General features: G+C 41.2%; 1 protein-coding gene across 1 annotated transcript in view; it reads left to right on the top strand.

Moving 5' to 3' along the window:
* HAO1 (hydroxyacid oxidase 1) overlaps positions 1-25,825 on the top strand; it is a 31,905-nt gene extending 6,080 nt beyond the window's left edge. Inside the window, exons 2-8 of the mRNA XM_062573501.1 lie at positions 1,168-1,319; positions 12,048-12,303; positions 15,725-15,900; positions 16,713-16,804; positions 20,865-21,023; positions 21,345-21,414; positions 22,884-25,825. Coding sequence (XP_062429485.1) covers positions 1,168-1,319; positions 12,048-12,303; positions 15,725-15,900; positions 16,713-16,804; positions 20,865-21,023; positions 21,345-21,414; positions 22,884-22,954 — 976 coding nt within the window. The 3' untranslated portion in view covers positions 22,955-25,825. The remainder of the gene's footprint in view (positions 1-1,167; positions 1,320-12,047; positions 12,304-15,724; positions 15,901-16,712; positions 16,805-20,864; positions 21,024-21,344; positions 21,415-22,883) is intronic.
* Positions 25,826-26,203: the final 378 nt, after the last annotated feature.

Raw genomic sequence — 26,203 nt, 5'->3', positions numbered from 1 at the left:
AGAGATTGCTGCTGCCTTTTTTTTTTTTTTTTTTTTTTTTTTTTTTTTTTTTAACTGTTTACTCTGCGCTGGAGAGTACTCTGGGATGAAGCCCCTAAATGGAGAGTAAAGTCCTGCTCTAGGCTGATACAGTTTCTGGCTGAATATATTAAAGGCCAAAGCAAGGTCGAATGGGTGAGCAGATGCTAGGCCAAGTCATTCAAGAAGTAGATTGTAATTTGCTTTATTGGGACAGTAATTGTGCTTCTTGGTCTTTTCCTGTACCAAATTACAGTTGCTACATTTAGTCTTTTCCTGGAAGTCTCTAATCCTTGTGGTATAACAGGCTGTCTCTGGGGTTGGAGTCACTTTTGAACTAAGCACGTTTTATACAGTGGTCTGCAACCACGGTGGAACAGGCCTCTGAGCAAAGCAGCTCTAGCGAGGTGCCAGGATAGATGTGGAGCAGTGAATTTCCCTTCTTCCTTGGCTTGAGTTTTATTAGCACAGAGAGCCTGCCCACCTCTTTTTCCAGGGCAAGAAGAGCGGGAGCTCACTTCTCACTGCAAAGAACCACAACATGGGCAATCTGTACCCTGTACGCCCCGTGGTTGCTCACAGAGGTGTGTGGGGCAGAAGACATCCAGCCTGAAGAGAGCAGATAACGCAGCCAAGTACAACAGGGAGACACTTAGGGACAACGAGGGATAAGAGCACTGACCAGGCCAGTCTGCTCCAAAAAGCCTTGTTTCCTGGCTCTCCCAGGTTCATTGGAGAGGTAACTGAAGGAGGTCAGACTAGGATTAATAGCTTCTGCCAGTTCTGCCCAAGGCTTTCAGGGAACCTGAGACTCATTCAAAATGCTACTGTTTGCAGCTGTTGTCTTTTCTTTCTGGTGATAGTGGTCAATAATGCTGCAAGGCACTCTGCCTCTTCTGCTGATCTCTCTCCCTCTGCCCGCTCTCCTGGCTCTCTGTGTTTCTGCAGCTGACTGCAGCTCCAGGTAATTCAAAGAATTTCTGTTCCAGCTTTAACATCCTCCTCCCACGTGCCTCTTGCAGCTTCCTTCCCTCCGGCTTTCACCATCTTTCTCCTGACAACAGAAAAACTTGCGCTTGGCTATTAGGAACTGTAAGTAATCAAAATGATGCATGCTTTTTAAAATTTATCCATTTGTCTGTGTGTCAGATGGAAGCTGTACCCCAGGATGCTCAGAGACGTGTCTGTAATGGACCTGTCCACCTCTGTCTTAGGGCAGAAAATCAGTATGCCGGTCTGTGTCGGAGCAACCGCTATGCAGCGCATGGCTCACGTTGAGGGAGAGATGGCTACTGCTAAAGGTAAGTGGTGCAAAGAGAGGTCCCTGCAGCGAATCGAAGAGAGGAACAGAATAATACCGTGCCTGCTGTTTGCGCAGTCAAGCTGTGTTTCTTGCGTGTGGTGCTGTAGTCCTGGTGAGGTTGAGTGGTTGCTCAGACTAATTGGTTTTATTTTGGGTTTTTTGTTGTTTTTTTTCCCTTTGTTTTGTGCTTGTGCTCTTGCCTGGCAGGAAAGAGTGATGAAAAATGCAGTATGCAATGGGGGAAATAGTTGGGGAGCTGAGGCAGAGGGCCCAATTTAATAACTATTTTATAACTCTGCCTCCCTACCGTCTATGCGTCATTATGAAAAGAAGCACATAAAATTATACCAGAGATTCAGAAGTCAATGGTAAGGCTAACTCCTTTGCAAGTGGGTGCTAGTCCTTTCTGCTTTGGGTTCTCTGGCCATTTTGAAAGGCTGGCCCTTGGCTAGTGCGATCAGCATAACTCCTTAATGGAGCTGTGCTGCTTTACATGAATGAGCTGAAAATCTGGATTTGGGATGGAAAGGAGCAACTTACTAAAACTAGAACGCATCCTGGCTCATGCTGTCTCCATTAAATTCTAATGGCCCTGTTATATCTTGTTGACTTTCCTTTCCCAGGAAACGTGATGTTACAAAATCTTGGCTTTGGAGTCTTCAGATTTTTGGAATAGCTTGCAGCATTCATATTACTTTACTTTCACATGTGGTCTCTGTGCTATTCCCACACAAGAGGCACTGTAGGTTCAGACAAGCTCCCTCGCTGCAAGTAGTTCCCCATCCCACCTCCACCCTTCAGAGGTGGGACTCCTCCAAAAGCCCCTGGAAAGGCAGGATTTGTTTTAAAGTGGCCTTGACACCTTTTTCAGTGAAACAATGATCAGCAAACAGCCCAGGTGACCCCCTTGCATCCATTACCAGCAGGGAGATGACCAAGGTTGGTGCTGCGGTTCCTCCTCTACCATTCTGGCTGCAGTTTCTGTAGTGCAGCTCAAGTCACACCAGCAGTAGGTGCCCTGCCTGGGAGGCTGCAGAGTCTTATTTCAAAAGGTGCCCAGTTTCTCAGCAGGCAGAACAGGCCATAGAAAGCAGAGGTAGGGTTTCCTGCTGGCTCCTGCCCCCGCGAGGCCGTGGAGGCAGAGAGAGGGCTGAGCCTTACTCCCAGTGCATGGACCAGAACACCTCGTGATGCCAGAACAGCTGCTCTCCTGGGGCGCTCGTGCCAGTGTAATCGGAAACATGTTTGGGCCTGGCTTCCTGGCTGAGCTGAATGCTCCAGGGGTACGATCGTTACTGTGTGAAAGGGAACAAGGCTGAAGTATCTGGTTCATTTTGGAATCTGAGAACCAATTTTTGACTGCTTGCCTTTCAGAGCAGCAGTCAAATGCTGAACAGAGGCCTTTTCCATAAAGCAGAACGGGAAATAAAATCCTGCACATCACTATGGAAATGATGTAGTTTTTGTTGTTTCCCTGCCCTGGGAAGAAACATGAACTTGAAATATACATGCTGAAGATTAAAAAAAAAACCCAAAAAACAAAAAACAAAACAAAACAAAAAACCCCAAACTTCTAATAAGAAAATCAAATCACACATTTTCAGAAAATTATCGAAGTTGGAAATATTTCTTACTCCTATCGTTGAATAAATCCTTGGAGAGGAAACAACAAAAATCATTGAGGGCAGATGAGGCTTGGCAGAAAGAGGGAGAGCGGGTGCTTGCTTCTCTGACTTCAGATGCAAAAGGCCCGAATGTCTTCAATGGTTTGCAATTTGATGCCAAGAGAGGATAGCAATAAGGCATTTGTGAAGGTGAAAATGGGAAAAAAGTGCTGTCAGATTTCATCTCTGTCACCCAACAAACAGATTAAGAAGTGGGGATCTGGATGTGCAGCAGCTACAAAGCACAGCTGGTAGTATGACAGACATGCAGAGGGCGAGGAGAATGTGTGGCAGCTCCCTCTGTGCGATTTTGGGCTGAGCAATGGCCCTGGCAGTTGTGCCTCTGGCCCTGTCTGTCTGTCTGCATCTCTCTCGTAAACACTGTGGTGATGATTGGGTCTTTTTGGAAGATCATCCGGGAGGTTTTGTAATCTGCTGTAATACAGATGAATTGTCTGTCTGACTTCGTGTGTGTGTACATCTATATATGTATGAATATATTTTAAGGCCAGAAAAGATTGTAATGCTTATCCAGCATGAGTTCCTGCATAATGGTAGTCAAGGCTGGCAGGGATTTTTGCATGAGTTCAGCAACATCTCTTTTAGGAAAGCTATTCAGTCTTGATTTGGGAATGAAATGACAGAGGACTCACCTATTTGTTACTTCTTCTAACACTCTTTTCTTGTTTGAATCTGTTTATTTGTAGTTTTCAACAAGCAGCTCCTTTAACACTTTTGGCTAGGCTGAAGAGCCACCTGTTGTCAGAAAGCTGCTCTTGAGCTCCTCCTGCCCACTGTTACCTGCACTATTACAGCTGCTCTATTTTCTCATAGTAAGGCATATTTTTCAGGCCTCCAGGCATTTTTATCACTTGAACAAATAAGTGAAACAACATATATTTCTATATACTTTCTATACATATAAATATATTCCATGGCAATATATGCTTCCTATCACAAAAATGTTTATGAATACCAGTGATAATCCATGTCTTTGTCCCCAGAAATTCAGAAGCTTTTGCTTGTCTGTGGAAGGCATTCCCTTTCAGCGTAGCTCTTTGAGTGCATCCCAGGGAGGCAGCAAGATAAGGGCCCCTCTGGGCTAGATGCTGCGCGAAGGTGTCAGTGAGGAGCTCACAATCTAAAAGACTGAGAAATAGGATATTAGCCTGACTTCAGATGTGATGCTTCCTTATCCTGAGCTTCAGAGCAACATAATCATAAAAAGAAGTCACGCAGTCCCTGCTGTATATGAATAGCTTTGGGCAGTCATTGCAACTCTCCAGCACAGGTAGAATGAACAAGGCTACAAAACCCAAGCAGGCAAAATAAAAAAGCCTCAGTTCTGTGCATGGATGAGCAGCTATTGGTTTAATAGCATCTCCATAACCAATGCTGCAAGTGTTAGGGTGAAGTGAATCTAATTACATGCCCTGCAGTGAGAGATAGTCTCAATTCTCTTTAAAAAGCAATGTACTTGTGAGAGGCTGCCATAGTGAATTGCAGCACAACTTCAGTATTACAGTCGAAGGATTTAATCAAATATAGCCCTTCTGATAGGTTTAATCTTCAGTCATAAACGAAATATTTTCTGTAAAAGTAAGTTTATTTGATTTATAGTATGTTTGGAGATGTATCTTTTTTTTTTCTCCCTAAGATTTATTTGGAAGCCAAGGATTTTATTCATATTGTATATACAGCCCCATTCCACATGATGGAGCTCAAATACCTTGAATTGATCTGAGAAGAGGCATCCTACCAGTCAGCACTGTTAGTGCTGTCCTGTCATTTGGCAACTTCTGCAGATATTTCTGGCCCAGGTTATGCTGATTTCACTTTGCAGAGGAAACTCTGAAGCATAATACTGTTAAATGCAAACATATTAACACAATGTTAAAAGTGAGATTTGAAATGCACAAAATTCAGAACATTCCATAGCCCAGACTCCCACCCATACCATGGCCTGGCCCCATTTTAAGGCATAAATCTTTAACTGCACATGCAGTCAAGTGATACAATAAGCTAACTACCAGGTCTGAGTTATGGCTGTGGTAGATAACTTAATTTTGGAATTTCCTGGCTTTTGTGCACTTAGTTTCAAACTTTAACATAATTATTGCATTTAATTTTCTTGTTTTTTAAATCAAAGCTAGAAGAGCTTGGTGTACTGGCAACTACTTGAATATGTGGCCAAATAAACATATCCTTGAGAGTCAGTAAATTTTTCATCGCTTTTAAATGAGAGGGTAATTAAAATCACACCCTCTGTATTGCATTAACTTTTCTTGAAGAAAAAATATGACTTCAGTGTTGTGCTCTGTTAGAGGTGGAGTGGGGCATTCAGTGCCAAGCTTTTGGTTTGACCTTATAAGATGACAGGGATTAGCTGTAAAGTACACGTTTGGCTTAGAGCTTCCCTTAAATTTAGGACAGGGATCAGGGCTTTTGCTGCATCCAACTTTTCTTAAACTCTTAGAGATACCTCTGAAACCCACAGAGCAGATTGCTGGTTGCTTTAAATCAGCTTTGCTTCAACTACACAAACTTACACAAGCCAAGAAAATCTGATACATAATCTTGTGGCTTTTAGAAAACACAATGTACTTTGTAAGCTTGAATTTTTGGCTCAGGTGCGTAGAAAGCAATGTATCATGTGGCCTTGCTATTGTGAGGGTTTTTTGAGAAGTGATGGCCCAGGTGTCCTGCATCCTATCCCGAGTCTTGGCACACAGCTACTTTCTTATTGAGCTTAATGAGCGATGGCACTGTGTGCATCTGGGCACTGTTCAGCAGGTATAGCAAACAGATCTGTGCTACTGGGGTTAAACTCAAGAGACATAACCTCGGGCTGGCCCTGTCCTCACCAGCAGAACAGGTGGTACAGTGAGCAAGAAGAGCAAGGCTTTTCCTCCCTCCTCACATTTTAAGAACGATATCCAATCCTCTCAGTGATCTCCCTTAAACAGTGAGACAGCATTTTGCTTTAAATTGCTATCTGCTCTTCCAGTGAGTTTGCCTCCACTCTGTGAAATAAATACAGGTGTCACCTTGTTCAGGACATGCCTTTATTGGCCATTTTGTTTTATTAGTGAGGCGTATGTTCTGGGGAGAACATTCAATTCTGATTTTAAAAATTCCTGATGATGGGCAGTCCAGCACAGCAATCGTTAAGTTACTCCGAAAGCCAACTCCGCTCTTAGCAACATAACCATAATTGTTGTCCAAATCTGTACAGCTTCAGCTTCCAGATCTTATTAATACTTTTGTTAGCTAGACCTTAAACAACCAAAGAAAATCTATTCTACACATAGGTTCTAATTGGTTATTATAAAGTCATTCTTTAGTTTTATTTGACGTGTCTAAATGGACCTGGAGTCTTTCCTTACAGGGAATATTTCCTCACCCTTTAAACAATTTCATGAACCCTGTCTCATGGACCTGGTTAGAAATTGTTCCAGTTCTTGAAGCTCTTTCCTCAAGTATATTCCATAATATTTTAGTGGCAGTTCATCAGTGTGCATTTGACAATTTTGCAAAGAATGGATTTGTTGTTCATTAGGAGCTGGAAGTTGGGAGGAAAATTATCTTGGATCCACTGAAGTGTTTAATTTGATCCAAAATACAGTGTTTTATTTCATTTTCCTACTAGCCAATGCTTTTAACGATAGCTCTGTTTTGAAACAAAAGTGTTAGTTCAAAAGAAAACGTTTCCATTTTGAAAATATCAACATATGACACTGATTTCTGAATCTTTCTTTTCCTTCTTACTCTCATTTCAACTTATTTAACTAAAAATTTTTGCCAAATCTGATGAATAATCTTAGCCACCATTAGAGAGCAAAGGGCTGGACTCTAAATGCTTTTAAACCAAACTGAATGGGACTTTTCTGATTCTGCATGATTTTTCTGTTCCTCCATTGGAAGATTCAATATCCCTTCACACAAAGATCGTCCCCTGTCACGCTGATTTCAGGCAAACCAATGTGATTCTAAGGGAGTCTGCACTCCCTTAGAAAGCGCGATAGTATTTATGGTCCTCTAAATAGGACTCATATTCAAGTACACTGAAACGAAATCTTGTTCACCCTCCAGCTGCTCATCAAGGAATAGCAGTTTTTTGAAATCCCAGTCTGTTATAATAAGATATGTAGCATTATTTTGATAGGATTTGTGGTCTGTTAACGTTGATGTTAATTGTTTTAATGCTCTCAGTTCTTACTGATTCCCATATTTAATATTCTGTTTAGTCCAGAAGTACTATTTCAGTAAGTCTAGAGAAGTCAGATATTGCAAATCAGCCTGCATATCTTGACCATTTTCTTGGCCAGATCTTTCAAAAACTTTGAATGTTAGTTATTCAGACCTGATGATTTTGTTTACCCTCTGCAGTTGCTCTCCAACAGCTTTTTGAGTTACATTAGCATGCAAGAAGGGTTTCACCATCACCTGTGATGTGACTGCACTATTTGCTTTGCCAAATAGAGAGTAGGAATATTGACTAAAAACTCTCCCACCACCCCCGTTTTGTTACTGGAAGGTACATTATTTCCAGCTAGCAAGGGACAAATGCTATTGCTCCTTTGACTCTTGACAGACTTTTCATTTTCTCTATTAGCTTTAATGCTGCCAACCATCTGAACTGTGGTGCTCTATGTTCTCCTGCTGATGGCATCCGACAAGCCTGTGGCTGTGAGTGAGGGACTTTGCAACCTGCTGCTTTTTGTGCTCAGCCCTTGTGAGCATGACAGGATTTGTATTCGTCTTTTGCCTTTCACCTGTGTGGCATTCCAAAAAAAATGTTAGCTTTGGAGAAGCTGTCAAGGTTTCCAGGAATCTCAACAGAGTTGTTGAGAGGACAGTATTTGTGTGGGGCAATACGGACTGGACTGACCTGGCCCTAGCTTCCCCCGGATACTGCAGATACTGACATGTCCGGGGAACTTTCTGGTAAAGAACATCTCTGACATGACAGCCCTGGTTTCTGGACCAGTCAAATCCGTTTTGTTCAGTCATATTTTCTCTGCTGCTTATCACCTTCCTGCATGGCTGACGAAATGCACTACACCAACAAAATGATTACAGGCACAACGAGCACACAGTGTTTTGTAAGGAGCAAGTGTGGTAAGGCTGGGCAGGGGATTTCTCAGCCAAGTATGTTTCATCAAGAAAGTAATTTTAAGTACTTTAAACAATTTTGTTTCTTAGGAGATGCAACTCTAAAAACATAGCTACTTGTCTTGAGAAATACCACTATGACAAAAGGACACCATGTTGATCCTAAATAATGTACTTTGTCTCCTAACATAGGGACTATGTATTTACTGGTGCATTCAGGGTAGAATGACCAAACTGGGAAAGCTTTGACTGCCCTTCTTCAGAGATTTTACTAAAAGGGAAATGATGAATTTGCACACAAGAGAAAAATAGCCAAGTTCTCATTAAGTATACAAGGTAATGCTGGCAAAACATGCAAGCTTAAACTAAGCTGCTCTTTGGTGACATCTTCTGAAATAAGTTGCATCTGTATTGTTTTCATAACTGTTGGAGTGATGTCTTGTCAGAGGTTGCTTAAGCAGGAAGGAGATCCTGAGGTTTCAGGATGAAAAAACGGCTGAAGGGCATTGTTGCCTCTTTATTGTTCTCCTGTAGACTTCTCAGATGTAGGTCTTATCAGATGGTTGATCTTGATTTGTTGATGTCTAAAATATTCCAACTGAATTTCTCAAGAACAAAAAAGCCCCATTTTATTGTGACTTTTCTTCCCTGGTGAGAGTTTCTCTCTCGCCTCTCAGGTGTAGAAGGGTCAGCTGAGCTAGGGCTTCACTGGACCAGGTACAACTGTGTAGCCGTGGATCAAAGCAAACAGCGTCCATCCATTGCCATGGGCCCACGTGGCCCATGCATTCCAGGTAATGTGACTAGGGAGCGAAGACCATGTAGCTCCCCCTTCCTCAGGCCATCCTGATTGTGGCAGCGTTTGGTCCAGACAAAAGACAAAGAGCTTAAAGTTTTATCACGCTGATACTTAAAACTCCCCCCAACCTCCTGTATGTGCCTAGCACTATGCTTTCAGCACTGTCGGTGACCTCAGTGGAAGTCCTTCTTGTGTAGAAAGGTAAATGTATGCTTTGGGCAATGCTCTATATTTGGGCTTAAAAAATGACTCCTAACCTCCCCCCCCCCCAAAAAAAGAAAAAAAAAAAAAAAAACTAAAAGCAAACTGAAACAGACTGAGGAAAGGCTGATTTACAAAAATCTGATGTTTTAAACTCTGAATGTCATATTGGTGCAAGAGTGTTCCATTGGTATATGGATCCAGAACTGATTCTTAATAATAGTTTAAAATATTTGTAGTACCCCAAACTTGGGGTGTTAAATGTAGCTGTTAGAGGAAAGGAATTGCTTCTGTTTTCTTAAACTGCAGCTAAAATAGCGCAGAAGTGGCAGCGTATTTTTAGCAAAGCTTGATTCCAGGAAAAAAAGAACCTGGCAACACTTCAAGAGCATATATCATACATTTCTGCAAGTCTACAAAATTGTCTAAATAAGCTTAAAATGATCAAGATAGATAAAGCATAGATCAGCTAAAACTGGAATCTGGAATCTCTGCAAGTTCGAATAATTTTTGTTTGTATAGACTTTGAATTTGATTGTGCAGATTTGAAGTATGAATCTTGAGTTGATTCCTTACCAAAGAGCAGTTCACTTTACAGGATACATAACATTGTGAATATGCTTTTGTGAAAACTCCATAACCCAGTTTGTGATGGTTGAACCCAGATTGAACCAAACTAATCTGGAATAAGATGTAAGTATGTTCTCTATCCCCACGTATACAAATAAATTGAAAGGATGTGGTGTTATTTTATGGTGTTTAAAAACTTCCATTCACTGAATAGGTTTTAGTTCAGTTTTTACTTTCACTTACACAGTTGTAACTATTCTTGTGTCCTTAGTGTTATATGAGTTGAGGGGAAAAAAATAATGAAGATACCTAAAGACAGATTGAACTGTAACACTTACATTTTTTCCCTTATCTGATCTGAAGGTTTTGCAGTTGCTGGTTAGCAGCCCTCCCCCTCGTTCATGAACACTTACTTGGTGGAGGACAAGAATGCTGATCCCTTGTTTCTTAGCATCACTTAGGGGACCTGATTCAACAAATCACTTACGGGGTTTGCAGCAACCCACCACAAGGAACTCCCAGCTATTACTCCTTTATTTAGGCATTCAATGTACATGGGCTCTTCAGAAGAAATTTATTTCTAGGTACTTAATCTGAGAGAAGGAAACATTTTCACTGACTTCAAGGGGACTAATCAAATGGCTAAAATTTAAAAGTTTTTCAGTTCTTTGATAGATCTATGCATGTGCTACCATGGAAAGTTCACTTTATTTGGCAGAGCGGGTCCCGGATGTGTAGAAATCTTTTTTTTTTTTTTTTTTTTTTTTTTAATTTTGTTTGATTTATTACTAGTGTAAACTCAGCTTGGGCTTTTAAACTAGTCTGAACTGTTTCCTTTTTCATTACTGAATCAGATTGTGCTTTCAGGCAGTTAATACCTGCACCTTATTTCATCTCAATTTTTGTTCCTGTATATTGTAATCAAATATGTCAGCAGCAGTAGCTCTTGAAAATGAGTTAAAAATGTGGCAATTCAAAGTGAGTGGATAAGGTGCGAATCACCTCATCTAGCGTTAGTCGTGTGATCTACTCACGTGAGGTGCCAGTGCCAGTGGGAGAACTGCGCCCTGGAAATGCCTCTTGCACTTCCCGGACTTAAAATGGAGTACAGGAGAAGGCACCATGTGCAGATGCCTGTATTTGGTTGGGCAGATCCAAGCTGTTCTTATTTAATCCAACAACAGATGTATCTCCTGTCAGATCGGTAGGTTATTTAAGTGTTCAACAATAAATCAGTGAGAATTCTTCAGCAGGTAACCTGGCAAACAATTTGACCCGTTTAGCCTTTTGATTGAATTGCAGTCTGCTTGCAAATGATTAGTGAAGAAAATAAAAACACAGATCAGAATTTTTTTTTAATTCACCCTTTCTTGGGTAGGTAGGAGAGTGAAAACTTTAACTTCATTTCCTGCTAGGTTAGTGTAGATGCAAGAGATGTATCCGTGTTAGTTCATGTTATAAATTATCTTTTTGTATGCCATTTTTTGAAGCAGAGGTTGAATCTAAGTAGAAGTAGATGGCATTTCCTGAAGCTTATCAGATGTTTGTTCAAGCTACTGCTTGAAATTTATTGATTTTTGCCACTTGCAGATTTTGCTACCTCATGAAGAACTGTAAGACAGAAGAGCAAAGCATGGTTATTTTCACTGATTGAATGCTGCCCAGTGGTTGTGAGAGGGTGTAACCAATTTGTTTGAATAAGCTGTTCATAAGTTTCCACTCTAAGAGATTTGTAATCCTTACAAAATAAAATGCTACTTTTTAATACCGCCACAGGATGGAGATGAGGTTTTGAAACAGAGGTCCATTTACGTTAGAAGTACGCATACTGTGGTAGACCAAGAGAAATAAGGCTTTATGTAATACTTCTGCGTTTTACAATGTTTTCCTTCTTTTATATTAAGTGATAGATCACTCCAAAAAGAATAAGTGATAGATTCATAAAATCTAATTGTATGAGGTTAGCTAGCTTATAGTACAGCCCAGGGTGGAATTCCTCCCTGAGGAGGAAGCCAGCACAACTCTAAGAGCTTACTGACTGGCTCCCTACAGGAAGAGGAATTAGTAATACAGGACAAGGCTCAATCTGAGGATAACATCCTTTATTTCCAGTATTGATGCAGGGACCATCACCATCAGCATGTAGACCAGTAAGCACAGAGAATAAGCTAGAGAGCTCACGCAGCAGCCTAGTGCTTTTAATAACAGAGCTACAAATAATCTAGCATTCCCTGAAAGACTGGAAATATGCTTATACACTGAGGAAAGGAGTGTGAAATTGTGTGCACCGACCGCCTCGTGATTCATGCCAAGTGCTCCCGTTTAGAGAAGCCTCTGTGTTTCGGAAAGGCTCTAATATAACTCTGTGTTCCTCCAGCTTGCCAGGCAATGGGGACAGGGATGATGCTGAGCTCCTGGGCCACCTCCTCCATTGAAGAGGTTTCTGAGGCAGCTCCTGCTGGCCTTCACTGGCTGCAGCTTTACGTATACAAGGACCGGGAGATTACTAAATCCCTAGTGAAGCGTGCGGAGAGAGCAGGCTACAAAGGGATCTTCGTGACAGTGGACACACCGTTCCTTGGCAGGCGTATTGACGACGTGCGCAACAAGTTCCAGCTTCCTCCGCACCTCAGGTATTCACTTGCCAGTGGCGCAGGGCCACGGTCATCACTGCTGCTTTTCCTGTGATGCTGTTGGTGGATTCATTTCTGCTGGTGTGCCAAATTTCTTCTGGGTGACATGGACCACTCTCTGCTTTACCATTAGGGAACTGAACAAGTGTTGCTTGCTTTGCTCCAGCTATGGTCCACCTGAGGACAAAAATAAGCTTTCTTGGCTGTTTGCACATTGTAAAAGATGTGTAGTGTGCTGGGCAGCCTGAGGCTGTAGACTACTGAAGTTAGTGTGATGGGGCATTTCTTCTATATATCTGGCAATATATCCTTGGAGATATTCAAAATTCAGCTGGACGTGGCCCTGAGCAACCTGACCCAACTTTGAGTTGGATCTAATTGCTAAGTTGGCCATGACCCGAGTGGTGTGGTTGGACTAGATGACAGTGAAAGGTCTCTTCTAACCTGTATTATCTTATGATTCTGCAGCAAGTCCAGGGCTATGTTGCTAGCAAGCACTGAATCCCCTTCCAAGCAGCTTCAATTCTTGTTTTAGTCAAACACAGAAATAAACAGGGATCATCTTTCTAAATGATCTGTGAAGGCAATTTCCACCCTCAACACATCTTTTGAGACTTTAGCTCAATAGAATTAGTTGCATTGTAGGTGACTCCAGCACTACTTCTAGACCCTACTTATTGCTGGGCCTGTGCAGCATTTAACTTGGAGTTCTTGAGGGGTGTTCTGAATGCACTGATGATGGATTGATTTCACCTGCCTTTTGCAAATACAAATTGCTGTACTGTACAGACTACCCTTATTAACACTTGATAAAGGTGTGGCACAGTGTTGGCAGCTAAGGAAGAATATTTAGCGGATGGATTATCCAGTACTTCAGTTTGCAAAACATAGCTAAAATCTTGCAACAGGATTTTTCCTTTGCATGTATGTCCTAGTATTGACTGCAGACTACAATGGCATATGTTAAGACTTGTGCGTTTACTCTTATCCAGAGCCTGCAATGCAAAGGAACACAAAAATGGAAGGGGAGGGGAAAAGTGTTCTGAAGCAGATTAACTTTGATTTGAGTTCTGGGTGAAAGTTAGTATGGAGCCTTTTTAATGGATTTGAAGGGCTACGTCTCCCCAGAATGCTCTGTGCATACTGTATGTAACGTGAACATAATGAGAAATAGGAAATCATATCCTGAAGCCCTTAGTCATTTTGGTAATATTCAGTTCAATTATAAGCCATGCAACTATATAATTAAACTGACTGTCTTTCTCCCTGGGGCAGAGCGCTAAAGGCTGGAGTGCGAGATCTTCCTCCCTGTGCCTGCATGTGAAATTAATATGGTGAAGGCTAGCTTAGCTCTGCCTATGATTTTCTTTTTCTCTGTACTGCACAGTCTTGTGAGGAAAGCATTGGAAGGCATTAACCCCCTGAAAAATCTGACATTAAAATGTAGTATGCTGATATGCATACGCCCTATGTCTTAATTCTGCCGTAGATCTGCAATTGACAAAACATTACTGATACACACTGTCCCTTTACCTAAGGAAACTGTTTTTTTGGGGTGGAATAGCTTTTCTTAGGGGCAATATTATTTTAACAACTAGGGTTAAACAGTTTAAGCATGAGACAATCCAAAAATATTTGAGAAGAGCAATAGAGAATCTCTGAAATGCTCACTGTGACCCCACCTAACACAACCATAACAAGTTTTGTTTAACTGAGTGAAACATATGAAATAATATAGAGCTGGAGTAATCTTTAAAGGTTCAAATTCATCACTTCAGATTTCAAAATGACATTCGGACAGTGTTTTGTTGCAGAGTCAGAGGTGAAATTCTCTAGTGCAGGGCTCTGCACAGTTATATGATAACTTTTTCTTGGCTTTAGAGTTTCAACAAAGTTTTGAAGTAACAACAAGGTGCCATTGTGCTCAGAAATGTATGTAAGGCAACATTCATTCAAGTGTTGATCTGCATTTCAGAGTCCAAGAAAAACAACAGTTATTTATATAATCTTATCCATGGTTCTGTTTTTCTCTGCATACCCCACCCTCCACAAGCCAACAGCTGAAAAGCTGGATCTTGCTGAGAGAGCCCGCTCCTTTCTTGTTTTCTTCTATGCCCGGAGCTGAATAAGAAAGCCATGTGAAATGCTACTTGCTGCAGGCATGAAATCGGAAGTGAAACTGCTCAGTTTCAGTACAAAAATATTGTGTATTCCCAAAATGTGGAATATGAGAATAAAATAGTCCAATATGGAATGAGACAGTTTCTGAAAAAATGGCAATCGTCCGGTTAGGACCTAAAAGACTACGCTCCACTCATGCTTCTGCTCCTGACTTGACACATGATTTTAGAGAATCTGACTGTCATCTGCTGGTAAATTAAAGGTGCCTGTGAAGATTCCGAGTGGTGGAACTGTTGGTGTCCTTGGTTGTACTGGTGTCACTGATGATGATTTAGTGCTTGTGAGCCTTGGGGGCTACTTTAGCTTTCAGTATAGGCACACCCTTAGCTTTTTGATATGTTCCGATTTCCCCTGCTGCTGTGTTGTCTAGTAAGACTATAAACTCTCTCAGGGACTGTCATTTATGATTCAGTTCCTAGGACTAGTAAGATTGGGTTGATGCTAAAGAGCGAATAAGAGCTAACACTTCATATATAAACTTTATTTTTTTTTTCCTACATTTTACATGGGAAATGTACAGTCCGGCCTGGATGTTGTCAGTCAAATTAAAATTCTGGATTCTTGACATAGTCATACAGATCCACCTAATCTATGGAGCTTAACAAAATTTCCTTCTCATCCTATCCCATCCTACTTAGCCAGTCCTGTTTCCTACAGTAGTCAAATCCCACAGATAAAAAGCTCGCTGCATGAAAGCTAAGGGGACTTTTGCTAGCTAGTGCTGGTAAGTGGAGAGGCTCTTCTAATGCATTTATCCTCATAGTGATCTTGTGAGATACTGCTGCCCAATATATTAAGGTAGGGAAACTAGCAAAAGCAGTGGGTAAGGGTCATGCCCAAAGTTGCACAGGAAGCATATGGCAGGGCAGACAATTGAACCCAAGTCCCCATTAACACTCACTGCTGGATTCCCCTCCTGATGAGGGATTTGATCCTGAACCTTTAGATTCTGGGTTGGTCCAGTCTCTTTTGAAAAGGAGTTGCTCTTTTGAAAAGTGTTGCTCTGGGCATGAACACTTTGCACCAGTTATCAAATGCTTCATCAGCCAAATGGTTTTGGCTTAATAATGTGATCTGGCATGCTGGTGTAGGCACTTTTACTCCTACCCTGTAATGCAACTCAGGTTGAACAGAGGTGTGTTAAAGGCTGGTGTTAGGGACTGCTGTCATTAATGTTGCAATGAATGTTTCTCAGAGTATTAGTATTTCTCACTGTTTTTCTATGTCTTTGTCATTTCAGCTTAAAAAATTTTTCAAGGGATGATTTGACCTTCTCCTCTGGGAAAGACTTTGGAGAGAACAGCGGACTGGCTGCATACGTAGCCGATGTGATTGATGCCAGCGTCAAGTGGGAGGACATTAAATGGCTTCGAGGTCTGACTTCGCTGCCCGTTGTTGCTAAAGGGATCCTCAGAGGTGCGCCGCTCTGCTGCTTGTCACGAAGGGTGCAAGGTGTTGCTTCCAGGGAAGGAAATGTGCTCGTGCTGCTGAAGTTTCTGTAGAACTGCATTACCAGCAGTCTTTCATAACTGCAAGCACTTGTTTTACTGATGTTAAATATGTCGGGATGCATGTTCATATTTGTGTGCCCTGCTGTGTAGGGAAGATTTGTCAAAACAGAGCCAAAAATAATCAAAGAAAAAACCCTTTTCTTTGTGATGCGTGGTTAGGATTTGCAAGGTGACAGACTTCACTAAACACCTGTCAGTTCCAGTTAGGTTCAGTTCAGTGGGAACTGGAGAGGGTGCCTGTTATGTTGGTTCTGTATGCAAGCTCCTCTTATGGAAGATGATCATTGAAACAGACAGATTTTTCTTCCTCTTGACCAGTGGGTACTGAATTTTGTTATTTCCTTGGTGAAGGAAAAGTCAAAGCAGCAGGTTTTGTGTTTTGCTGCTTGAGAGTACACGTCAATGTTGTGATTTATCAGGCTAGGATGTGCTTGTTACCCTTCCCAACTGGACTGTAGAGAGCACAGAAATGAATAGGAATGCAGCAGCTAAGACACTGGAAAAAAGTAGCTGCTTAAATAAGTACCCGGAGCTGTCAGATGACTTGTATGGCCATGCCAGTAGGAAGGGACTGGAGCTCCACACTTTGGAAGGACAAAGGCTCAAGTGGCTTCCCAATATGCTAACACTAAAAAAATATATTGTCAGCTAATTTCCTTCATGGATGTATCAATGAGTTGCCAGTTCTGGAAGGCTGTATCTTATTTTCTTTTCCAGCTGATGATGCTAAAGAAGCTGTAAAGTGTGGGGTAAATGGGATCCTGGTGTCAAATCATGGAGCACGACAGCTGGATGGGGTTCCTGCAACTGTAAGTACTGGTGCCAGTATGTGCCAGCTTTGACTTCTTGTTTTCTTCTCAACACATGGTAGCTGGAAGGAAAACCTCTAAATCTATGTGCTGTGCGCTTAATCCATATGATGTATACCTTAATCCATTAGCAGTAGTCTTTCTCCATCTTTCCTCTTTTTTCTCCTTGGTATTCAGTATGGCACAACATGTTCTGAGGTAGATCCAGCCTCCCTTTGGTCAGATCAAACTAAAAACCACAAAAGGGTTTGTGTAGCTCTTTTTTTCAAGCTACCTGGGCACCTTGTTCTGGCTGCAGCATCCTGCAAAGTAATCCAGAGGAGTGATTTCAAATTAGCTTATTTAAGAGATTAGCAAAAGGACAAGAGCAATCCTTGTCATTCAAGACACTATAGATTCCTCAAATAGCTAGAGGTCTGAGTTATCTGGGCACGTGTCCTCCATCAGTTTGATGTCTTGCAGGCAGACTTGAAGGCAATGCGCTGGAGCATAAAGAATCTGGAGGCAACAGGTCACATCTGAAGAGGAAGTTATGGCTGAATGGATTAGGCATAGAGACAAGCTGGATGAAGCTGCATTGGCCAAGATATCTCAATATTACAACAAGCAGAGTCTCTCCCTTTAATCAGGGGTTGAATGATAGCAAACTGATCCCCCTCTACCAGATTAGAGTCCTGTACAGGCCCAGTCCTTGGGTGTTCTCTTACTTTTTACATCAAGACAGGCATGATATTAACTTCAAGACAGCAAGGCTGCCCATGGGGACAATCCTGAGCTAGGTTTGTTCTCCTTGAGTACTGCCAGGGAACTTCAGTCTGCAAAACCCACCTCCCCGCCTGGGGATACCCTCTACTGAGCTAGTGACACTTGACTGTCGCCAGGTTTGTATGCACACAAGGTGCAGTCTCGCCTTTTACTGCAATATAGATATCCCTGGGAGTGACAGTCTTTCCCATATCAGTCCTGAGAAAGGTTGGCAACCTTTGAAGGATAAATGTATTTTGCTTTATGCAAAATTAATGCATATGCATACTTTAATCAGAGGCTCTGAGAGAGGAAGGTTTCATATATGGCAGGCAGGAAATAATGTATTTGATTGAACAAGATAAGGAAGGAATTATGAACGATTTCACAGTTATTTTTCAGGGGTGGATCCACGGAACCAAAAATTACTTTTTCCCCCCCAGTATTTTTATGGCATATTATTTTCAGTTAAATTTTTAAAAAGTAGGAACTTAAGTTTTTTTCTGCTGTCCTTTTTTCACTTGTCCTTTCACATCCCTTCCCTTTGTTACAGTTTGCAAAACACTGAAGGTTGTGCTGGAGTTGTTTTCCACTTGTAATGTTCTTCAAAGACTTCTGAAAAAATTATAGTTAGCGAACAGGTAAAGGAAAAACAAAACTCTCCTTTTTCTCCTTTCAAACGTTTTCATCTTTGGAAAAGGTATAGTGTGGTTAAATTACAGTATTCCTCCTTTTTCCTTTTCCTTGTTGTGCTACTCTGCACCTTTTCCAAAGGTGAAAAGGGATTTGAGAAGTTCTGAACTGGTAAAGAGAAAAGTAAAGGAAAATGAAAAAGTATGTACTCAGGTTGCAGGAAAAACAAAAATTCCAGTCATTACTCATTCTGCCTCATTTGGTGTGAGAAAACCATGCAAAGAAAAGGGAAAAAAAAAAAAAAAAAAAAAAGAGTGAAAGGGAGGAGAATCAAAACTCAGTTGTTACCATTTCAGTGTTGCTAATATGCCTTTCATGAAAAACCTCACGTTTTCCATGATGACTTTCTGAAAGGGGAGGAAGACAGGTAAGCGCTTCTTCATTCAAAGGTGTTTTGAGTGTCAGGTTTCATTTACTCAACTCTGGCTACCCTTGCGCATCCCCTCCTCCTCAGGACCACTTCTGCTCTCTGCTTCTCCCCTTGGGGGCAGCCCTGCTGATTTCCTCCACCTCTGCTTTATGGAGGTCCTTATGTGGACCCATCAAGCTCTTGAATGTGCTTGCCACTTCTCCTGGCCAGCAAACGAACAAAGCCCTACATCCAGAAGCCAGATGCCAGGCACAGATGTCTAAATGGCTAATGAAGTTGAGGCTTTGTCCTTGGAGAAGCTCTTGCCTGACTGCATCTCCAGAGACTACTGGTGATCAGTAGGAGAGACACCTCAGATGTCAGGACTTATCTTTCAGTTTCAAAAGACACAGCCTGAGATTTTTTCCAAATATGTTGTTATTTTAGTGTTATTGCAGAGTTGGCAGCTCTTCAGTTTTAGGCACCTGAAGAGGAACTGGATTTTCAGAGGGTAGAGCCTAATATTTCTGAAAATGAAGGGTTTTTTTTTAACATCTGTCATCTTCATCTCCTCATCTTCTCGTTTTCTTTTTGGAGTGTATGTTCACTAACTGTATTGGATAACCTTGGACATGTCTGTGTGAGGTAATCCTATGGGAAAAACATATGAGACTATTAACAAATCATTTTGAAAAATGAGAAAACTTTAACTTTTCTTTTTTGCTAATTGCAATAGAATAGAAATTAAACTTGCAGACTAATTGTTATATTTCTTTGAAGCACTGCAGTGTAGAGGAGAAGGCACTGCTGAAGCAGTGTTCGCTGAATTTTGTCATGTAAAGAGATGATGGAGTTTCGATAATGTAAATATCTGTATCAGGTCATGCTTAAGTGTTTCTGTTTTTGAAACATAATAATTTGCTTTCATTTCATGGTTTTTCAGAATATGAGTCAACCCAAGATAGTTAATATTTCTAGTGTCTAGTTACACATTGAGGAAATGTTTTAATTATAGTTTGCATCATGCTTTAGTTATTATAGCACTTTAATGTTGGTGCAGTTTTTCAGGATGTAAAAAGTAGTCTATGTATATGGAAATAGATTCAAAATATGTTTGGCAAAAGAGCAAAACCAAAGGGGGGGGGGAAAGCACAGCAAGTGCCAAACTTCAAGAAAATTTTAATCCAAACTTAAAAACAAACTCTACTTTCAAGTTTTTTTTCTCCCTCTCCTAGCCATTTTTTATCCATTAGAAAGGAAATGAATTGCATCCGTTTTTGAAATACATGAATTTGTGTGCCTTTTGTCTTACTACCACACACTATTTCCAGTCTCCTTAATACTTGGCTTCCAGTCTTGTCTTTCCTGATTTTCATGAATAGGAACTATTTAGGCATTATAGAAATGATTGGTGTGTAATTAATGCTCAAGTCTTGAATTGAGGAGACTCTTCTCTTCTTGGGACCTCTTGTGTGTTGTAGGTGTGTTGGTTAACTCCTTGGTTACTTACCTATAATTTGGGGATGGTAAACATTCTTTCCCCCTTGCCTTTGCCATTAGTAGGGTGTAAGCAACATGCACATGCACTGAATGAAAACATTTCCTACCTTTTCATGTTAAAATGGAAAAACCGCAGAAGTGTTTGGAGTAGCCAAGTTTTTCTTATATAAAGTAGTTTCCTCTACAACTACTGCTTTGATCAAGATGTGATCTCAAATGGAAAAACTTATGCATGAAAACTTGGGAACATCCTTCTCTTCATGTCTATCCGTACAACGCCTGCCTCGGGTATGATGTTAGGTGATCCTTAATACAAATGAATGATGAATTTAAGCAAGAAAGTGAAGATGGTTATTTAAAAAGAAATTCACAGAAATTCACTTTCATCCCCAAACTAATGAATCCTTGAAGTTTAGGGGGTAATACCAGGGAAAGGCCTCCTCTGTGCTCTCTGTTTTTTTTTTACTCTTCTGAATATCTGATGTTGGTTTGTGTCAGACGTGTGTCATAGAATCAGATGGAAATTGTGTGTGACCTTGGTGATTCTCATTTTATTTATGGACTGTCCAAATAAATTTGACTTTTGTATACATCTACTAACATGCTAAGTCACTTCCACTTTTGAACACAAGATTGCAATATTTGTGCATGTGATTAGGCATACAGTTGCAGTTGCTTTTCTAAACTTGGATCCTGGACATGAGAACTTGTTTTTTAAAAAATATACAAGATTGCAGAAATGGACAAGCTGTACTCCTGTCTTTTCTTTTCCAGATTGATATCTTGCCTGAAATCGTTGAGGCTGTAGAGGGGAAGGTGGAGGTGTTTGTTGATGGTGGCGTAAGAAAAGGCACGGACGTTCTCAAAGCATTAGCTCTTGGAGCCAAAGCAGTATTCATTGGAAGGCCTCTCATCTGGGGCTTGGTTTATCAAGTAAGTCAAGAAAAGCTCAAATTTACCTTTTTAGACACTTGAACTGGCTGTTTTGACTCAGTGTATGTACATGTGTGCACATACCTTTGCACGCACTCCCACGTGTGTCAGAGTATGTCTGTCTGTATCCAGACCATCTAATAATATAAAACTTGACATAATATAAATAATATAAGTAATAATATAAAACAATGACAACTGCTTAAATTTTGAGTTTGCACTGTCAATGAAATTTTCCAGATACATGTATACACGTGTGTGTATATATACACACATGCCATAGATACATGTAATAGTACATATTGTCTTCTAATCTGCTAGGGGAAAGAAGGAGCAAAGGAAGTTCTCCAGATGCTGAAGGAAGAGTTTCGCCTGGCAATGGCACTGATGGGTGAGACATCTATACTTCTCAGTAATAACTCTATTTGACTCATATTTCCTCATAGCTTTTATCTTTGGGAATCACAAAGATCTTTAGAAAACTGTGGCTAAAATCCTTGCTTTCTTTCACGTGTGAGGCAGCAGAGGGAAATGACAGGCGAGCTAGCTCCCCTCCTCTCTTGGTAGCAGTTCCGCAGCAATTGCAGAGTAGAACTTCGTGCTGTTACCTCAGATAATACCCTTCTGGGGAAGCTGAGCCCTGTGGAAGTATGTGTGGCCTGCCAATGCAGGAACGTGGCCATTTGTGCTGATCCTAAAAACTGGATGTAGGGTTTTTTGTCTGGAGCTACACCACTTTTGGGGTAAGTGGGAGTTTGGCTTTCATCTTTCCCTTGGAGTGTCAGTCCTAAGCTCACACTCTGCAGAAAAGGATAATTCCTTTTTATCTTCTTCTTTTTCTTATAATGGTCCTTATAGACTCCTGCTTCTGGCTTTAATATGCTTTAAAATGGAGAGGAAGATTAGACTCTTTCTCCCTCTACTTCACATGGTCTTTCTAAATTATCTTTCCTCTTAAAGAGGGCTTTATTCTTCAAGGAGAGCTTTACTATTGTAAATCTGATAGTCTTGCTTCAATACCCCACCCAAAGTCAGGATCTCAGTTCTTCAGAACCGTTGCACCAAAATCTTTATTCTGTTTGTTATGGGAAACCAGGTGAGAAGCCCCTTGGGCAAGGCATTATACTAAACTATACAAGTGAAATGGAACAGTTTCCAATATAAACAAACAAGGATGAGGAGAGGTGGGAAAAGGAAGTGCTGTTATCCCTGTCTTAGAGACGGGGAACTGAGTCACAGATAGCTAAAGTAAAAACATAAAAAAAAAAAACAAAAAAAAAAAAAACAAAAAAAACAAAAAAAACTCATTTGATAAGTAGTGGCAAATCCTCAGTCACTAAGGTTTCTGTCATCTGACAAAATGTACATTTCTATGAGAAAGATGTTCACATTGGAGCTAGGTTGCCTGGTTCCCCAGGACACAGTTCATTTAGTCATAAAGTAGATGGGTAAACCAGGTCAGAGAGTGCCTATTTCACTCACTAAAAGGAGTGACAAGTGTGGTTAGAGGCCAGTGTCATGGGAGAGGAACCTCACTCTGGGAGCTCTGAACTCGGCATGTTATAATGTCGGAGACGACCTTGGCGCAGGCACCTGTGCTGTGATGAATTTGCAAACCATGCCCTCAGACAGTGCTTGCAGCCAGTCCACTGGCCAGTGCTATGTAGAAGGCCTCTGCTCAGGATGTTGTAAGCTCCTGGAGCCGAGACCTGTGAAGGGCCACATGGACAATCTGTTGTGGAGTATTAGACTCTGCAGAGCTGGTGTCTGGGCCCCAAGAATGAAACTTCCTTCTTAGTAATCTACATTTACCTTTTCTGAAAGCGGGGCTTTCAGCTTGACCTGTGATTTCTCCTCCAGGATGCCGGAGTGTAGAAGAAATTGACAGGACGCTGATACGCAGAGAGCGAGTATTGGTTTCCAAGATTTAGGACTGAAGACTGTCACCTGCTGTCTTTTGTATAGAAAGTGTGTCACTGGACAAAAAGCAACTGCTTTCACTCTTTGGGCCTCATCCTGCAATCCTGACTGAGAAGGGCTGGCCTGTCGTTCTGCATGAGATCATTCGTTCAAGTAGTACTTGAAGCACATTTTACAGGAGTTCCTATATACTGCTAGGCTCCTCTGGAAAGCTACTCTGTACTGGGAGCTATGATTAGAAAGTAGGGTGGTAAAACGGAAATGTTTTGATAGCAAACACTATCAAAATGCAGAACTTTAATGCAAAAGATACTTCTTGTTCACTGCTTAGAGAAACTATACTTTAGATCGTAGAGATTAAATATTGCTTTCCCACAAATGTAGTAGTGTTTCCCTATAGACTATATACTATTCCTTTATACAGTGTAGTCTCGCAGCTGAGTAAGGAGCTCAGAAAAGTTAGTTGTAAAGAACAGAACAACAAAGCAAAACTGGAAATTTCTGGGGTTTTTAAGTCATATGTAAATGGTTGTTTGATTGCAAGGGGCTGTATGTGTACCAGTCAAGGATCTCACCTGTATCTGGTACAAATCCTTGAAGCCTGATTGCCTTCAACAAGCTATGCTGACTACACTCAGCTGCAGTCCTGAGTCCCATGTTTCATGCATTTTTTTGGACTTATTTGTTGACAATGTTTTTAGATTATTTCTTTGACAAATCTGTGGGCACTTACTGCATCTCTATCTTTGTCCTGAATTTTTAGGGAGAGCTTGACTATAGATTTCGCACACTTCAAAAGAGGGAAGTATGTTTCTTGCTTCCTGCTTTCTATAGATAAATTCAGTTGCCCAAAGTGATGTTATGAATGTAAGTATAACAGAGGTTGTGCCATTCCCACCCTCTGCTTCCCTCCTTCTCATGTACAAAGAAAGCTTAAAAAGCCTAGTTTCTCAGTTTCTTGAGTTTTTTTTTCTGTTTTTAATGATAGAAGACGCATATTGACAATACCTCTGACTGATTAGAAGCTGGTTCTGATATAAAACACACACTCTGAAGTGCCTCAAATGCTGTTATGGGCCTGTAAGTAAATCCTCAGAGGCACAAGGCCCTCTTTGGGCCTCTGCTAATGTGCATCCTGAATCTCACAGGCCAGAGCTCCTTCTGGGAGCAAAACAAACAGCATCTGGCTAACTGATGGCTTGACTCTCTGAAATGAAGGAGTCTTTCTGTACAGCATGGGCCTTAACAGAGCCTCATATGATTAACCCATTCTCACACAGAAAGCACCATATTCATGAGGAGAAACTATGAAGCAAGCTGCAGTGCAGTTCTGCAGTACTTCAGTTACATCATAGTAACTGCCTGCCTGTTTTCTTGGTGATGTTTTATTTCAGGGATAACAGCACTTTTATTTTGGGGCAGACATGGCAGAGCAGCTGATGAACTACAAGTTTATGCCTGTCACCTTTTTGTTTTTTTTGTAGCCACAAGCTCAAGGCGATCGTCTGTTCTTTCAGAACTGCAGCTAGCTCTCTGTTTCTTTGGTGATGAGAGGTTACATAAACTTCAGGAGGCAAAAACCTAGATAACAGAAGAACTATCAGGTGCTGTGGGGTAATGGCTGTAATGGCTTGAGGATCAGTGCAGCCCTAGCAAGGCCTACAGGCGTCATATCCTTAGCCAGGGCTGGCAAGTCCTGTTAGATGTGTGGAGCTACTTACAGACCAGTGAGAGTGCTTTTGACTCTAGAAATACACTGCAGAGGTGCTCCAGTAGTTTCTGTATACAGCTTGCCTGAGTCTGGCAGGGATGTTTAGACAGAGATATTATTAGAGGGCAGAAGCATGTGAGTGCAACTCCAGCTTTTCCAGATCAGGACTGGTGGCAGAAGCAGTAGCTGCATATGAGCAGTGCTGTGCCCAAGGCCTGCCAGAGCCTGCAACTTTCCAGGGACTTGCCATGCAGCTATGGTACAGCACATGTACAACTGGATTACCTGCTCACAGGCAACTGAAAGCTAACTCTGTGGGAGAATTTGCAGGATCTGCAGCCACAGACAAAAGAGAAAGGTGAATAATGAGTATTCGCCCATGACTTGAGAAGACAGTGCTGAAAACATCCGTGTGGCTCCATGCAGTTTTCCACAACACCTTTTAGACAGACAAAGCTTAGTATTAATCAGTCTGTTTATGATGAGGATATGGAGATGTACAGGATCTGCTCCTCTTCTCTGAACAATCCAAACACCCATTGTATCCAAAAGGACTTTTGCAACTGTGGAAAATATGGGAATAACTTTACACTGCTAAGTGGCCTGTCCCAGAGTGAGCAGGCAGAGGAGGTAAGACTCTACTAATTTAATCCTGGGTAAAATTAAGGGTGGTTCTTCATCTTGCTTCCATTGTGATTATACTAATGTCACTGGAAGCAAGGAGAAGCCACTGCAGAAATCTCTTGAAGATTTTGTTCTGGAAATTCAGTATTCATTCTTAAGGAAGATTTAAAGAAAACAAGTCTTAACTTCACTGTTCCACTGTTATTGATAACATAGAGAATTATACTGTTAGAACAGGGACAGGTTCAAGCCCTCTACCATTTGTTTCCTATCAGTGTCAAAAGGACTCATGCATCCCGATTCTTCCTTTTTGTTCTGTTTGAGATATCCCTTACTGAGCTTTGAAGGCAGCTTTGTAACAAAATGATGGAATACTACAATGTGAACTAAAGCTGGGGCTGGAACTCAAAACGCGGAGAAAACCCAAAAGGCCAAATGCTTGCCCTTCGGTTGTAAAACTTGTACTCTTATTTACTGCAGAATGTAGCGTGTTGTGTGAGGGTTGCATAGCAACAAAATAAAGTTTATCTGTGTAAGGAAATATGAATGTTTCTCAGAGCATAGAGAAGCATAATTTCTACTGTTTACTGCACTTATCATTTCTGTTGCAATGTGGACTGTGTCAGATGTCAATTACAGGCTAACTTCAGAAAGACTGTTTATTTTAGATAATATAAATGTTACTTAAAAGATAGAGGCATAATATCTTATGTTTACATGTTTAAGATCTATTTCTAAAGTTTAGAAGATGCAGTTTCCTGTCCTTGCCCCAACCTAATTCAAGGAAAGTTCCGTAGCTCTGTGGTCCAGGATAAATTCTGTTGGTGAGGAAATGGGTTTTGTTGCTTGTGCCTAGTTAACTATTTCTAGTTCCTTTGGGATGATGGAGTTGTGTTGGTTCTCCTGCTTATTATCTGAGAATTGT

This window comes from Rhea pennata, chromosome 3, assembly GCF_028389875.1.
Source record: "Rhea pennata isolate bPtePen1 chromosome 3, bPtePen1.pri, whole genome shotgun sequence".
Lineage (NCBI taxonomy): Eukaryota > Metazoa > Chordata > Aves > Rheiformes > Rheidae > Rhea > Rhea pennata.
This window is presented reverse-complemented; position numbering and strand designations above follow the sequence as displayed.